The sequence below is a fragment of the Capra hircus genome, chromosome 26, assembly GCF_001704415.2.
Source record: "Capra hircus breed San Clemente chromosome 26, ASM170441v1, whole genome shotgun sequence".
Classification (NCBI taxonomy): domain Eukaryota; kingdom Metazoa; phylum Chordata; class Mammalia; order Artiodactyla; family Bovidae; genus Capra; species Capra hircus.
The window spans coordinates 12,006,948-12,024,004 of NC_030833.1; the positions used below are offsets into that span (position 1 = coordinate 12,006,948).

Here is a 17,057-nt window from a genome sequence, read left to right on the forward strand (position 1 = left end):
GGTTACTGTCACTACAAATCTTAACTAAAGACAGTCTTGGTGGACATTATATTGGTTCAGAGAATATGATCATACCAGGTATGAGTTACTTTCACATGCAAATTGTAATTCTTTTTTCTTGGTTCAAATAAGAAACTTTGAAATTCTCTTAGTGACCACAATCACAACTATATGAGTCATAATTCATCTCTGTGAACCAGTGCGTATTTTGAATTTGTATCTGCCATATTACAATTGTTCACATGAAAATTTTTCCCTGTAAGCTTTCATAAATGCTTTTTCTGTTTCCATTCCAGTTTCTAAAAGATTTTATATACAGAGCATTGAGGTCCATAGACTTAAGATTTAGAAATACTTTATTGAGTTCTGTGTGTGTGTTAATCGCTCAGTCGTGTCCAACTCTGCAACTTCATGGACTGTAGCCCGCCGGGCTCCTCTGTCCATGGGATTCTGGAGTAGGTTGCTGTTTGTTTCTCCAGGGCAACTTCCCAACCCAGGGACCAAACCCCAGTCTCCTGCATTGCAGGCACATTCTTTATCGTCTGAGCCACCGGGGAAGCTCATATTGAGCTCTATTATGTGCATAGTGCTGATGGCTTGGTCCCCGCAGTGATTGTTCATTAGTAACCTGTAACAACTTGCTTCCCTTAAACAGAAGCAGGCGTTGTAAATGAGAAGAAAAAAGAAAAGTTTTGTATACTTTTTTCTTTTAATCTTTTTTTTATTTTAAAAAAGGATTTTTTATTCACTTGAATTAAAAACTGCTTTAATTTCAGAATAAGTAGGAATGCTTATCAACTCAGATTTCTTGATGTTCAGATTTTTGGTTGGGTCAGGATCATTAGTTGCAGTTATATTCAAGGCACTTTGGTCATATCTAACAGAACTAGAAATAGACTAGCTCTTAGAAGAAAAAGGTCACTGATGTGTGGAGGAGAGAAGGGAGTAGTATCTTATCACTAGGATTTTAGAGAATTTCAAGCAATAGTAAAATCATTTAAAAGTCTGTCTGCTTTTTTGTTGTCACCATGATTCTAATCCAATAAATAGTTCATTCCTTTTTGTCTGTACCCACCTTGGACCTTCCTGCCACCTGGCCCTTGTTCAGTCGCTCAGTCACGTCCAACTCGGCAACCCCATGGACTGCAGCACGCCAGGCTTCCCTGTCCATCACCAACTCCCAGAGCTTACTCAAACTCATGTCCATTAGTCAGTGATGCCATCCAATCATCTCATCCTCTGTCGTCCCCTTCTCCTCCCACCTTCAGTCTTTCCCAGCATCAGGGTCTTTTCAAATGAGTCAGTTCTTCACATCAGGTGGCCAAAGTGTTGGAGTTTCAGCTTCAGTGTTAGTCCTTCCAATGAATATTCAGGCCCCTGTTAGGCCATTGAAAAAAAAGTGATTTGTTTTAAGGCTATAGAACCCAAAGGCAGGGCAGGTGGTTTGGTAACCCAAGAGACTACTGAGTGAAATTGGAAAGCTGGCAGAAATCCAGCCAAGCAGGACATCTCAGTTTTCTCCCCTAGGCTATGTTCATTTCTGCACACAAACTTTACCTTTCTCTAGTCCAGGGCTCCCAGTTTCTCTTGTCAGTTCCAACCCACTTGAGCTGGCATCTTTATTTTTTCCAAAAATATTTTTTTTGGCTATGCCCGGTCTCAGTTGCAGCATACAGGACCTTCAGTATTTGTTGCGGCATGCAAGCCTTTAGCTGAGGCATGTGGGATCTAGTTCCCCGACCAGGGTTCAATCCTGGGCACCCTGTATGGGGAGGGCAGAGTCTTAGCAGATGAGCCACCAGAGAAGTTCCAGCATCTTTATCTTAATCCCAGATTTTAGTGTTAGAGGATCTGATTGGCCCAGCATGGAGTCAGTGGTTCACTCATGGGCCAGTCAGCCACTGCCAGGGCAGTGTTAATGGATGGTCATAACTACTGAGGCCCACACCTCACCACTGGGGAAAGTTCTCAGGGAAGAATGGATTGGAGAGCCATGGCAAAAGGCATGTATATATACACACATAGACACACACACACACACATGTGTAGATATATACATGTGTATCAGAGAAGGCGATGGCATCCCACTCCAGTACTCTTGCCTGGAAAATCCCATGGGCAGAGGAGCCTGGTAGGCTGCAGTCCATGGGGTCGCTAAGAGTCGGACACGACTGAGCAAGTTCATTTTCACTTTTCACTTTCATGCATTGGAGAAGGAAATGGCAACCCACTCCAGTGTTCTTGACTGGAGAATCCCAGGGACAGGGGAGTCTGGTGGGCTGCCGTCTATGGGGTCGCACAGAGTTGGACACGACTGAAGCGACTTAGCAGCAGCAGCAGGATACATGTGTATGTATATGAACTTTTAAATTATTGAGTAATAACTTGCATATGGTTAAAAAACAGTGTTACAGTATAAAATGAAGAGTAAGCATGTGCTGCTTTTCTCCCACTGAGGGTCCCACCTGTTTCCTTTTTTTTTTTTTTTGCATTGAGATATAACATAAAATTCACCATTTAAAAATGTACAGTTCAGTGGTTTTTAGTTTATTCATTGTGAATGTGCAGCCATCAGCACATCGTTACTGTTACCCCAGAAAGAAGCCCCGAATATGTTAGCAGTCACTCCCGACGGCCCCATCCACCATCCTCTTAAAACCACTCATTGACTTCTGTCCGTGGTTTACCTCGTCTGGACATTTCATATGAAGGGAATCATGCAGCTTCTGGCCTCCTGTGTCTGGTTTCTTTAACTTCGCATAATGCTGTCAAGGTTCATGCATGTTGCAGCGTGTGTCAGTGCTCCCTTGCTTTCCATGACTGCAAACAGTACTCCATAGCATGAATATGCCATGTGTCGTTTATCCATTTCTCCATAGGTGGACACTTGGCTGTTGTGAATAGTGCTGCTATAAATACGCATGGTTTTTGTGGGAATACATGTTTTCAGTTCTCTTGGGAATATGCCTCTGCGTACGATTGCTGGGCCATATGGTAATTTCATGTTAGAACTTTTCCCCGAATTATCTGCACCATTTTACATTTCCACCAGCAAAGTATGAGGGTTCCAATTTCTCCAGTCCACTTCAACCTCTTAATAATAGCCATTCTAATGGGGGTCAAGTGATATCTCATTATAATTTCAATTTGCATTACTGTAATGTAATAGTATATTGTATCTGTTCATATGCATATAGGCCTTTTGTATATCTTATTTGGAGAAATGTCTTTACAGATTCTTTGCAGATTTTTATTTTTTGACCACACCATGCAGCTGCTTCCCAAATCTTAGTTCCCTGACCAGGGATTGAACCCATGCCCTTGGCAGTGAAAGCCCAGAATCCTAACCACTGCACCTCCAGGGAATTCCCCTTTGCAGATTTTTAAATTGGGGTTTTGTCTTGTATTATTGCATTATAAGAGTTCTTTATATATTCTGTATATTAGATCCTTATCAGATATATGTTTTAGAAATATTTTCACCTGTTCTATAAATTGCCTTTTTGCTCTCTTGATAACATCTTCTGATGCAGATTTTTCATTTTGATGATGTCCAATTCATTTTTCCTTTAGTTGCTTATGCTTTTGGTACCATATTTAAGAAACCATTGTCTGATGCAAGGTCACAAAGATATATATCTGTGTTCTTTCTTAGAATTTTGTAGTTTTAGCTCCTTACATTTAGGTCTTGGATCCATTTTGAATTAATCTTTGTGGATGATGGTATGAAGTAGAGATTCAAATTCATTCTTTTGCATGTGCACATCTAATCGTCACAGCACCTTGTGTGTGTGTTTTAACATTTGCCAGCTTATCTTGAAGGATCTCATGGAGTACGCAGATGAAAAGGAGCGTAGGGCAAGGTCTGGTAGGGTTGCTTGTGGACAGCTTTTGTCTGCATGGAACTTCACTGTGCTGCCTTTTCAGCATGTGGCTGCCTCCACCAGCCTGGAAGCTCCCCCAGCACTTTTTGTTGAAAAAGACTATTCTTTCCCCACTGATTCAGTTTGGCAGCTTTTTTTTTTTTTTTCTTTAAAAACTGTGTGTGTATATGTGTATGTATCAGTTGACCATTGACTTATAGCGTTATTTCTGAACTCTCAGTCCCATTCGGTTGATCTGTATGTTTACCCTTCTGCTGGTACTATGTTGTCTTGATTACTGTAGCTTTGTAGCAAGTTTTAAAATGATGAAGCATGAGTCTTCCAACTTTGTCATTGTTCTTTTTTTTAAAGTTGTTTTGACTCTTCAGAATCCCTTGTATTTCCATATGAATTCAGAATCTATCATTGCTGCCAAAAAGGCAGTTGGCATTATGGTGGGGATTGCATTGAATCTGTAGTGCATTTAATTCTTTGGGTAGTAGAGAATAGTAAAGATTTCAGATTATAACGCCAAACTGCTTCTTAGCTACATGGCCGTACCCAGGGCATTTAGCTCTAATCATTTTTTAATACTTCCTTTAGAAAGAAATGGCAACCCACTCCAGTATTCTTGCCTGGAGAATCCCATGGACAGAGGAGCCTGGTGGGCTACAGTCCATGGGGTCGCAAAGAGTCGGACATGACTGAGCAACTTAACTAACTTCTTTATACTACAAAATTATTTTCAGTAATAATCATGAAATGAAGCTATGTGCAGTGTTTAAGGTAATTACATATTTCAAATTCAATCTAGACATTGCTTCTATCAACTTCTTCCTCAACCCTGCTTATTTTAGAGTTTTTTTGTGGTTGTTGAGTTCTGTTATGACGACGTTGTTTCTTGTTGGTACAGGTACCGCACTTTAGATTTGAATGATCTTGTATTAATTGTATAACTAATGAATTTTTTGTATTAAGAGTAACAAGTTTCTATAGACAAAAAGCTCAACTATTTACTGAATAGTGTTTATACCTACTAAATAGTTTGAATTTTGGTCTTTTAGTTATAATTCAATATAATATTTTATATAAACAGTTCAATTATAAATGAATTTTGATAAAACTGAAACATCTATAAAAGACACAAACTAGAAATCTTTCCACTGATGTTACTGACATTTTCTTGATTCATTCTTTACTGTAAAACAAATAGCTGTTTAAGAAAATGTGCTATGCTTAATTGCCCAGTCTGACTCTTTGCGACCCCATGGACTGTAGCCTACCATGCTCCTCTGTCCATGGGGGTTGTCCAGGCAAGAATACTGGAATGGGTTGCCATGCCCTTCTCCAGGGGATCTTCCTAACCCAGGGATCGAACCCAGGTCTCCCACATTGCAGGCAGATTCTTTACGGTCTGGGCCACCAGGAAAACTCATAAATACTGGAGTGGGTAGCCTATCCCTTCTTCAGGGGATCTTTGCAACCCAGGAATCAACCAGGGTCTCCTGCATTGTAGGTGGATTCTTTACCAGCTGAGCTACCAGGGAAGCAGGCCCTTAAGAAGAATATATTTCTATATTAAGATACGATTCAAATTCAGTAAAATGTTCACTTATGAGCAAAATTTTCACCCACTGCACCTCTCAATTCATACTATTTCACTGTTTAAAATGTTAAACATAAAAAGTCGTTCAAGTTGTCCCATGGAAGATAGAATTGAAATAATTCAAGTTCTCCTTCATCTTTACAGTCACTGGGTTATTGTTCGCTTATTTAAAAGCTTTCGTATACCTGTAGGACTCTAGAGTACCATAGGGCTTGGGGGATGCTCACTTTGGACTATTCTGTACCACTTAGAGGGCTTCCCAGGTGGCTCAGTAGTACAGAATCCATCTGCCAATGCAGGAGATGCAGGTTTTAAGCTCTCAATTGGGAAGGTCCCCTGGAGAAGGAAATAGCTACCCACTCCAGCATTCTTGTCTGAAAAATTTACACAGGCAGAGGAGCCTGGCAGGCTACAGTCCCTGGGGTCGCAAAGGGTTAGCCATGACTGGGCATGCACACACGTACCACTTAGAAATTCGCTGTCCAGACAGATGCACGTGGCTGAGTCTGTTTTGGGAGCTAAGTATATAACAGAGGATGAGATGGTTAGATAGCATCACCAACTCAGTGTACATGAATTTTGAGCAAACTCTGGGAGATAGTGAAGGACAGAGGAGCCCGTCCATGGGGGTCACAAAATGTAACAGAGGTTCTTCAAATAAACTTCTGTGTCAAATGAGATATTTATTAAAGGGTAAATAGTAAAAATGTAGTAATTGCAGCCCTATGGACTGTAGGCCCTCCAGGCTTCTCTGTCCGTGGAATTCTCCAGGCAAGAATACTGGAGTGAGCAGCCATTCCCATCTCCAGGGGATCTTCCCGACCCAGGGATCGAATTTGGGTCTCCTGCTTTGTGGGCAGATTCTTTACCATCTGAGCCACTGGGCAAGTTTGTATTAAAACTCAGCAGTAATCAGCAGTTGTTTAGGATTTATACCAGCAGAAGGTTTTTAGAGGAAATATAGTTTATCAATGACATTGTTTAGAATGGTTAATTCATAGTGATGGTAGAAGTGGAATGGATTTTAGTTGGTTTTATTATTTTTAGATTCTCTGCAGGAAAGCTATCTCCTATTGCTAGCACTTAGGCTAGACTATTCCTAACACTTCTGTAGTAGGTCACTGCTCGACCTCTCCTACTTCCTAACCTTGAGGGTGAACGTGTCAATTAACCTTTCTTTACCTCAACTTTATCATCTGTAAAATGGGGATAACAAGAGAATCCCTTTTTTTTTTTTGGCCATGTCCTCCTGCAGGGAATCTTCCTGGCTTACGGATTGAACCTGCGTCTTTGTGTCTTCTGCATTGGAAGGCAGGTTCTTTATCCCTAGTGCCACCTGGGAAGCCCCTGTATGAAACTGCCAAACTGTGTTCCAGAGTCACTGTACTATTTTGAAAGAGCAGATACCATTAGAGACGTGAAAGAGTAATACAGACAGGCGAAGAGTAATACAGACAGGGAAGAGTAATACAGACGGAATAGTAATACAGGGGAAGAGTAATACAGACAGGGGAAGAGTAATACAGGGAAGAGTAATACAGACAGGCGAAGAGTAATACAGACAGGCGAAGTGTAATACAGACAGTCAAAGAGTAATACAGACAGGGAGGAGTAATACAGACAGGGAGGAGTAATACAGACAGGCGGAGAGTAATACAGACAGGCGGAGAGTAATACAGACAGGCGGAGAGTAATACAGACAGGCGGAGAGTAATACAGACAGGCAAAGAGTAATACGGGGAAGATTAATACAGACAGGGAAGAGTAATACAGAAAGAAAAAAAAAAAAAAAAAAAAAAAAAAAAAAAAAAAAAAAAAAAAAAAAAAAAAAAAAAAAAAAAAAAAAAAAAAAAAAAAAAAAGTAATACAGACAGGCGAAGAGTAATACAGACAGGCGAAGAGTAATACAGGCAAAGAGTAATACAGACAGGGAAGAGTAATACAGACAGGGAATAGTAATACAGGCGAAGAGTAATACAGACAGGGGAAGAGTAATACAGACAGGGAAGAGTAATACAGACAGGGAAGAGTAATACAGACAGGGAAGAGTAATACAGACAGGCGAAGTGTAATACAGACAGGCAAAGAGTAATACAGACAGGGAAGAGTAATACAGACAGGGAAAGTAAACAGGAAGAGTAATACAGACAGGGGGAAAGCGGAAGTAGTAATTACAGACAGGCAAGAGTAATACAGACAGGGAAGAGTAATACAGACAGGCAAAGAGTAATACAGACAGGGAAGAGTAATACAGACAGGCGAAGAGTAGTACAGACAGGCGAAGAGTAATACAGACAGGGAATAGTAATACAGGGGAAGAGGAATACAGACAGGCAAAGAGTAATACAGCCAGGTGAAGAGTAATACAGACAGGGAAGAGTAATACAGACAGGGAAGAGTAATACAGACAGGCGAAGAGTAATACAGACAGGGAAGAGTAATACAGACAGGCGAAGAGTAATACAGACAGGGAAGAGTAATACAGAGAGGCGAAGAGTAATACAGACAGGCGAAGAGTAATACAGACAGGCGAAGAGTAGTACAGACAGATGAAGAGTAATACAGACAGGGAATAGTAATACAGGGGAAGAGTAATACAGACAGGCAAAGAGTAATACAGCCAGGTGAAGAGTAATATCAGCCAGGGAAGAGTAATACAGACAGGCAAAGAGTAATACAGACAGGGAAGAGTAATACAGACGGAATAGTAATACAGGGGAAGAGTAATACAGCCAGGTGAAGAGTAATACAGACAGGGAAGAGTAATACAGACGGAAGGAAAACTAATACAGACAGGGAAGAGTGATACAGACAGATGAAGAGTAATACAGACAGGGAAGAGTAATACAGACAGGCGAAGAGTAATACGGGGAAGACTAATACAGACAGGGAAGAGTGATACAGACAGGGAAGACTAATACTGACAGGGGAAGAGTAATACAGACAGGGGAAGAGTAATACTGACAGGCGAAGAGTAATACGGGGAAGACTAATACAGACAGGGAAGAGTGATACAGACAGGGAAGACTAATACTGACAGGGGAAGAGTGATACAGACAGGGAAGACTAATACTGACAGGGGAAGAGTGATACAGACATGGAAGACTAATACTGACAGGGGAAGAGTAATACAGACAGGGGAAGAGTAATACAAGCGAAGAGTAATACTAACGGGAAGAGTAATACTGACAGGGGAAGAGTAATACAGGAAAGAGTAATACAGACAGGCGAAGAGTAATACAGACAGGCGAAGAGTAATACAGACAGGGGAAGAGTAATACTGACAGGGAAGAGTAATACAGACAGGCGAAGAGTAATACAGACAGCTTTGTGGATATAAATTCAACAACTTGGATGAAATAGACCAGTTCTTTTAAAAATACACTATTAATTTCCTATTTCTGCTGTAATAAATTACCACAAATTTAATTGCTTAAAACAACATAAATTTATTTTTTATTGTAATAGGGTTGGTTTGCAGTGTTGTGTTAATTTCTATGTATAGGAAAGTGATTCAGTTATATGTATAATATATATTGTTTTTAATATTCTTTTCTGTTATGATTTGTCACAGGATACTGTATCTTTTTGAACTATAGTTTTGTCCCAGTATATGCCCAGGAGTGGGATTGCTGGTTCATGTGGCAACTCTAATTTTTAGGGTTTTTTTGAAAAACCTCCAAACTGTTTTCCATAGTGGCTACACCAACTTAACATTCCCACCAACAGTGTAAGAGGGCTCCCTTTTCTCCACACCCTCTCCAGCGTTTCTTACACAGATGTATTATCTTACAGTTTTGGAGGCCAGAGTCTGATGTGAGTGTCACTGGGATAAAGTCAAGGAGTTCATAGGTCTGCCTTCCTTTCTGCAGCTTCTAGGGGATACTCTTGTTTCCTTGCCTTTTTTACTGCTTCTAGAGTTTGGCTGGAGAAGGCAATGGCACCCCACTCCAGTACTCTTGCCTGGAAAATCCCATGGATGGAGAAGCCTGGTAGGCTGCAGTCCGTGGGGTCGCTGAGGGTCGGACACGACTGAGTGACTTCACTTTGACTTTTCACTTTCGTGCATTGGAGAAGGAAATGGCAACCCACTCCAGTGTTCTTGCCTGGAGAATCCCAGGGACGAGGGAGCCTGGTGGGCTGCCGTCTCGGGGGTCGCCCAGAGTCAGACACAACTGAAGTGACTTAGCAGCAGCAGCAGCAGAGTTTGGCTAATTTCTTGTGTTGTGGCCGCCTTCAGTCTTAAAAGTCAGCAACAGCAGGTCAAGTTCTTCTTACATGTTCAGTTCAGTCGCTCAGTCCTGTCCTACTTTTTGTGACCCCATGAATTGCAGCACGCCAGGCTTCCCTGTCCATCACCAACTCCCGGAGTTCACTCAGACTCACATCCATCGAGTCAGTGATGCCATCCAGCCATCTCATCCTCTGTCATCCCCTTCTCCTCCTGCCCCCAATCCCTCCCAGCATCAGGGTCTTTTCCAATGAGTCAACTCTTGGCATGAGGGGGCCAAAGTATTGGAGTTTCAGCTTTAGCATCAGTCCTTCCAATGAACACCCAGGACTAATCTCCTTTAGGATGGACTGGTTGGACTTCCTTGCAGTCCAGGAGACATATATCTTAGTTCTCCTCAAATCTATATATGCAGTATATAATCAAACTGAAACTTAAACATCAAAATATAATCTTATAGAAATTTCAGTAGTCGTTTTCAGATGTTCCTCAGAATTACATAGAAATGTTTAGAATCTAGAATAATCAAGACAAACTTTAAAGCAAAGATGAAGAACATCACTACCTAATTTTAAGACTCGCTATCAGGCTCTAGTGATTAAGACAATATGGTATTGGCATAAGGATAGACAACTCTTACCAGTTGAACAGAATATGGTAACATAAAAACAGGAGTTGAGTTTGACAGTAGTACTACGGCAATTTACTTATTTTAAAAAATCTCATCTGTTGCTGCTGAGGGCCAGCGAGAAGACTTTCCCCAATTACAGCATCTATTTCTCATCAATGATGGACTCGGACCCATGCAAGTTTGCTAATTCTGTAGGAGGAAAGATTGACAGTGTATGAGTGAAGTTCCTCTTCCTTGACCATGGTTTTGTGGCACATGTTGAGTGAGTGGTTATTTTTTCACATGTTTTCTCTTTGGTAATTGTGTGACAGTTAACTGTTACTCCGTTTGCCAAAGCAGTTCACCACTAGAAAGTCCTTTAAATAAGGCTGGAACAAATAGATATCTTTCTGGAAAAAAATGAGCCTTGATGTCTGTGTCACACTAGAAACAAAAACATTAATTTGGTATATGATGGGTATGAAAAAGATTGACAAGATGAAGTATTGAGGCAGAGCACTGGACCTCTCATAGGCTGTCGGTGAGAGTGTAAAAGTGTGTCTGTCTTTTGCTCCTCAGTTCCTCTGACCACTTAAACTAGGGCAAGAGAGTGCAGGGGTGCCCATGTTCAGATGGCCAGGAATTCATGAGAAGGATGATAGTGATATGTATGTGCTCAACAGGATTCTTGGTTGCCCGTGGCCTAAGTTGATTCTGCTTAAACCAAGGAAGATGAACACGTTGTTTCAGGTAACAGTTCCTGAGTGGGCTAATGTCTGGCTCAACTACAGCCAAATATTTCAGAAATCAGCCTCCCTACTCCACTTTCCCCTGGGATGGCTTCGTTTTCAGACAGACCTCGGTCATTGTGGCCACAGGCAGCTGTGGGATTTGTTGGACCCAGCTGCTGAGCCTTATACCGGGGATTGTCCTTGACTGAGGCCCCCCTAACCTGATCATCAGAACTACTGTGAGGCCTCCGTCAGGTCCGCCCCGGGGCTGAGAGTGCGGGTGCTGTGGTTCCTTCTCAGGAGAGGCACTTGCTAGAAAAAGGGGAAATGGGTGCTAGTCTTGCGAAACAGCCGATTTTTCTCAATGTTTTGTCTGTTTAATGTTTACTTCTCTGACTCCAGGAGCTGTGTCCCAGACCCTTGTTAGAGCCTGGGAATGTAAAGGTGAATTGTTGATGAACAGAGAGTGGATCTGTAGCCTGGCATTGAAAACTCTGTGATGTGTTTGGTCTCATCTTCCTTTTGTTCGTTAGCTTTGTTCTTTTCCAGCCACTTTGTGCTCGCGTATTTGAATTTCTGGTATGTCCGTCCTTGTCTTTGGCTTACTATTACTGTTGCCTCCCCCAGAATGCCCTGTGTCTGCAATATGCCCACCCCTCAGACCTCGGCATGGTTCCATTCTGCCTCTCTTCCCAGGCCTGGCTCAAACACAGCCTCTTTCAGAAGCCCGCTCTGAGATATTTTGACTTCATTATTTTCTCCTCTTTGCTTTTGCCTGCTATTCTGTCCATAGTTTATCTTAGCTCTCATGTGCTTGCATGCACCTCCAGGATATCTTCCCAAGCCAGGGATCGAAGCCACGTCTCCTGCTTTGGCACGAGGATTCTTTACCACTGAGCCACCTGGGAAGCCCTGTCTTAGCTCTGCTGCTGCTGCTGCTAAGTCACTTCAGTTGTGTCCGACTCTGTGTGACCCCATAGACAGCAGCCCATCAGGCTCCCCTGTCCCTGGGATTCTCCAGGCAAGAACACTGGAGTGGGTTGCCATTTCCTTCTCCAGTGCATGAAAGTGAAAAGTGAAAGGGAAGTCGCTTAGTCATGTCTGACTCTTCACGACCCCATGGACTGCAGCCTACCAGGCTTCTCCATCCATGGGATTTGCCAGGCAAGAGTACTGGAGTGGGGTGCCATCGCCTTCTCCTAAGTTCCTTCAATTCTAAGGATCCTGATAGCACCTGGCAGAGTGCTGGGCATAAAGTAGGCTTAATACATAATGGGTAGTTACTGTACTCCTGAGAATTTTGGAATTGTCTGCTGGAGTCCTTAAATTGTTCAGCAATACCAGATTTTTGGTTAACATTTCATAACATGTAAGTTACTTCAAAGTAACTTGCTGCTTCCTAGTCACTCTTTGATGTAGCTTCATCGCCTGTGATGCGGTGTATTCAACCTTCTTACACAGATGCAGTCAGAATGGTGGTGTTGGTGGTCATGTCTGCTTATAGGAAACATCCGTTTTGACTAGAAGCAGAAATACCCAGTCTAGTCCCCCCCGACCCCATTCAGTGATCCTTTATTGGCATGCATTTAGTAGAGCAGTGCTTCTCAAGTTTCAGTGTGCACCAGAATCACCTAGAGGGTATCTTAAAGCATGAACTGCTAGGCCTCACCTCCAGAGCTTCTCATTCAGTGGTTCTGGGATGGGCTCCCAGCCTTGCTAACAGCTGCTCAGGTGGTGCTAGTGCTGCCGGTCTGGGAAGCTGCACTTTGAGGACCAGTTTACTAGGAGTAGATTTAACCCTTGGGGTCTTTGCTCTAGCTCAGTTGGTAAAGAATCCATCTGCAATGCAAGAGACCTGGATTGAGAAGATGCCCTGGAGAAGGACATAGCAACCCACTCTGGTATTCTTGCCTGGGAAATCCCATGGATAGAGGAGCCTGGCGGCCTGCAGTCCATGGGGTTGCAAAGCGATGGACATGATGACTAACATACACACACAAGGATTTAACCCTCATTGCAGTCAGAATCACAGAAGGCACTGTCACCTCCACGAGTGCTTTTTAATAACTGTCCTTTGCTCAGTTAAGTGAAAGCATTAGGAATCTGCTACAGCAGGTGTTACCAGGATCTTATGAGTGTTTCTAACAGAACCAGCTGCATAACAAATAAAGACAAAATTCCTTTACACCACGTTTCCATAGCACTTGAGTGATGTATATGGTACCCATGCATTGTTGGAAGTATTGACCAGCTCTGGTTCAGTTCAGTTCAGTCGCTCAGTCGTGTCCGACTCTTTGCAACCCCATGAATCGCAGCACACCAGGCCTCCCTGTCTATCACCAACTCCTGGAGTTTACTCAAACCCATGTCCATCAGTGATGCCATCCAGCCATCTCATCCTCTGTCATCCCCTTCTCCTCCTGCCCCCAATCCCTCCCAGCATCAGGGTCTTTCACATGAGGTGGCCAAAGTATTGGAGTTTCAGCTTTAGCATCAGTCCTTCCAATGAACACCCAGGACTGATCTCCTTTAGAATGGACTGGTTGGATCTCCTTGCAGTCCAAGGGACTTTGAAGAGTCTTCTCCAACACCACAGTTCAAAAGCATCAGTTCTTCGGCGCTCAGCTTTCTTCACAGTCAAACTCTCACATTCATACATGACCACTGGAAAAACCATAGCCTTGACTAGACGGACCTTTGTTGGCAAAGGTCTGGTTAGGTAGTTCTAATTCATGAAAACATGCGAATATATATATTCCTGGGTTTGTTTTTTTTTTTGATTTTTAGTCTTGGCCAGTTCCCATAGTTTTTCAAAAGCTGGTTTCTTATCCTTAATATGACATTAAAAACACCTTTTTCTTATTTTGCAATCATCATTGCAAGAGGTAGAGGTGTGCTGAATCTTGGGAGCAGGGCAAGTTTCATGAAAATTACTTGTTTAGTCCTGAGGCATCTCCTGTAGATTGCTTACTAGAGGAGAGAAGGGGGAAGTGACTACTGTGGAGAACTTGGCTGTCACTTTTACTGGGTGGTGAAAATTAACGTCATGCGTGGAGAGAAGATGAACATCTCCTGTCTCAACGAAGCAGGTACAACCGTTCCAGGACCCCGCATGCTTACGTAGCACTCTGACCGGTAACGCATAACCGCAGTCCACGCATAAGGAAACATCAGACAGACCCAGTGAGGAACATTCTGTTTTTTTATAATGGGTTTGTATTCTTCATTATCAGTGTCATAAAAGATAAAGATTGAGGAACTGTTCCGGAATAAAAAAAGATTAAAAAGAAAAAAAAAAAGCAGAAAGCAGGCTGCGATCCTAAACTGGATGTGCACTGAAGTGGAAAAAATACAGGAGACAATAGTGATGGGTCGGGAGACTAGCTGGAATATGTGTGGTAGGCTTGGTAAAAAGAGCTTGGTATTGATTTCGAATTTCCTGAGATTGATAGCCAGTACCGTGGTTATGTAAGATAATCTCCTTATTCTTAGGAAACACACTGTACTATTTAAGTGAAAGTCGCTCAGTCGCGTCCGACTCTTTGCGGCCCCTTGGACTATACAGTCCATGGAATTCTCCAGGCCAGAATACTGGAGTTGGGTAGCCTTTCCCTTCTCCAGGGGCTCAACTCAGGGATCAAACCCAGGTCTCCTGCATTGCAGGCGGATTCTTTACCAGCTGAGCCATCAGGGAAGCCCAAGTACTATTTAAAGGTAAAAATAAATGATGTGTGTGTAATGGAAGCTCAAGTGAGAAAAATGTGGGAGAGGGAGAGAGAGTAAGCGAATAATAAAGTAAATGGGGGCAAGGGTACAGGTGTTCTTTGTAATTTTCATTGTGACTTTTTGGAACTTTGAAATTATTCCCAAATAAAAAGTTAAAAACAGTAGAAGAACATGCTCTGCTTTTCATTTCAGGGTAATTGTAAAAGTGTTTTAAATCTGTATTAAAATGTTTTCAAGCAGCAGAGTGCTTTTCAGGGGATGGTTCCTGTGCTGCTCTGTCTGGGGCCTCATCTCTCACGGTGGAAGAGCTCTTGGGAGACTGTTAGCACCTGAGAGCCCGCAGGGGCTCAGCCTCACCCCGACTGTAATATCCAGCCCCCGACCTGGCAGCTTCTGGTGTCTTGCGCAGCGCTTCCAATAAGGCACCCTAAACTAATGTACCTTCAGCTTTGAAAAGTATATTTTTCTTTCAGCTCAAAATGGGGTTAATCCTGACTGGGAGAAGAAAGTAATAGAATATTTTAAGGAAAAGCTGAAGGAGAATAATGCTCCTAAATGGGTAAGCTTATTATTGCTGTTTGCTGGGGGTGGGTGGGCGGGCAAGGGTTGGGCAGACTTCCAGTTTCTCACAGTAGTGATCCACATATAACTTAAAAGTATATTAATTAACGTGTACCGCCCTCTGCCTTAAGTGCATATGTATTAAAAGATTTTGGTCTCTTGCAATTTAAATTCAAGCAAATAAATGCTTCTGTACTGGCACCTGTAGGTGGCAGTAACTGACTGTGAAAAAAAAAAAGGTAATTGTGAGAGCTTCGATGATCTTTTATTACCTTCATTTTAAAGAATTACTTGTATGAGTTTAAGAGAAGAGCTCAACAAAGCAAATGCCTTTCTGCTAAGTGGAAAGTGTTCTGAAGGAAAAGCATCCTTTGACATTATAATCAAATGTCATCATACGAACTGAACTTGCAAGAATGTGGAAAGGACTTCTGTTCAGCAGTTGTGTTGTTGACCATTGAAATCATTTGGCTCCTTGATAGGGCTTGATTTTGTATTAGGGGTAGGTAGGTGGGGAATGGCAGTTTGTCTGGATATACATGTGTATGTGCTTGTCTCTGCAGAACAGAGACTATTTTGACTTGTTTGTTTTCCTTTAAGGTACCATCACTGAATGAAGTTCCTCTTCATTATTTGAAACCTAACAGTTTTGTGAAGTTTCGTTGCATGGTTCAGGACATGTTTGACCCTGAATTTTACATGGGAGTTTATGAAACTGTTAACCGAAACACAAAAGCACGTGTATGTATTGCTTTTTTCATGAAACTTAGTGTTTACAATTAGTAGGATTAGCTTTGACCTTGTGTTGTCTGTGGCAGTTTTGATTCTGATATCTTGATATATTGTTTTGATCATAGGTTCTTCATTTTGGAAAATATAGAGATGTAGCAGAGTGTGGGGTATGTATACTTAAAATATATAAAAAACTTTTTAATGAGCTTTTTTTCCTGGGCAGGGAATATTTTCCTTTGGTTGATCATAAATTTACTTATCTTGTATATAAGTTCTAAGAAGTCATGTGAAATGTTTTGTTTATTTGCCTTTTACTTGAGTTTCTCTGATGTGATTTTTTTTTGATCTTCTAAAAATGTCTTAGAAGGTGGAATATTGTAAATGACAAAGTTAATTCCTTTCTTTTCCTAATATCTATACACTTGCTTTTAAAAATTACTTAAGTTCTTTTAAAATTAAAAGTAGAAGAAAAATGAAAGAATATTATTTCAGGGCTTTGCATGCGCTTAATTTTTTTATACCTTTTTTTCTTTCTTTTGGCCACGCCGCACAGCATTTGGGATCTTAGTTCCCTACACTGGTAGCATGGAGTCCTAACCCCTGAACTGCCAGGGAACCCCCTACATGTGCTTCATTAAATTTGATTAAATCCTGCCCTCTCTTCCTGGGGAGAAAAAAGTAAACCTAAGCCTTCTTTGATAAAAGGAAGTAATAGAAACTCTCCTACATATCAATAATGGGAAAGGGAAGAAGAAAGAAGACAAAATCCTAGAATAAATATTCTAGCTCAGCAGGCTGATCTGTGTGGAAGAATGGCCCTAATTAGGAAGGTTTCTATAGAGAACGAAATATAACTTCCTACACACACTTAGAGTAATGGATTCATGAAAGATGAATTCGTTTAATCTTTTGATGACCTCCAAGGCTCCCAGTGTCTTTTTTAAGGGCGTTTCCGTGACATGGTAATACATTGTTGTGCTGAGTCTAATGAGTCAAC

At 41.8% G+C, this 17,057-nt stretch overlaps 1 protein-coding gene across 2 annotated transcripts in view; it reads left to right on the plus strand.

The window, feature by feature from the left end:
* Positions 1-17,057, plus strand: part of MCMBP (minichromosome maintenance complex binding protein) — a 38,455-nt gene that overhangs the window by 3,073 nt on the left and 18,325 nt on the right. For both annotated transcript variants that reach the window (XM_018041471.1, XM_018041472.1), the window contains exons 2-4: positions 15,241-15,326; positions 15,929-16,069; positions 16,186-16,227. In XM_018041471.1, the coding sequence (XP_017896960.1) occupies positions 15,241-15,326; positions 15,929-16,069; positions 16,186-16,227 (269 nt within the window). The remainder of the gene's footprint in view (positions 1-15,240; positions 15,327-15,928; positions 16,070-16,185; positions 16,228-17,057) is intronic.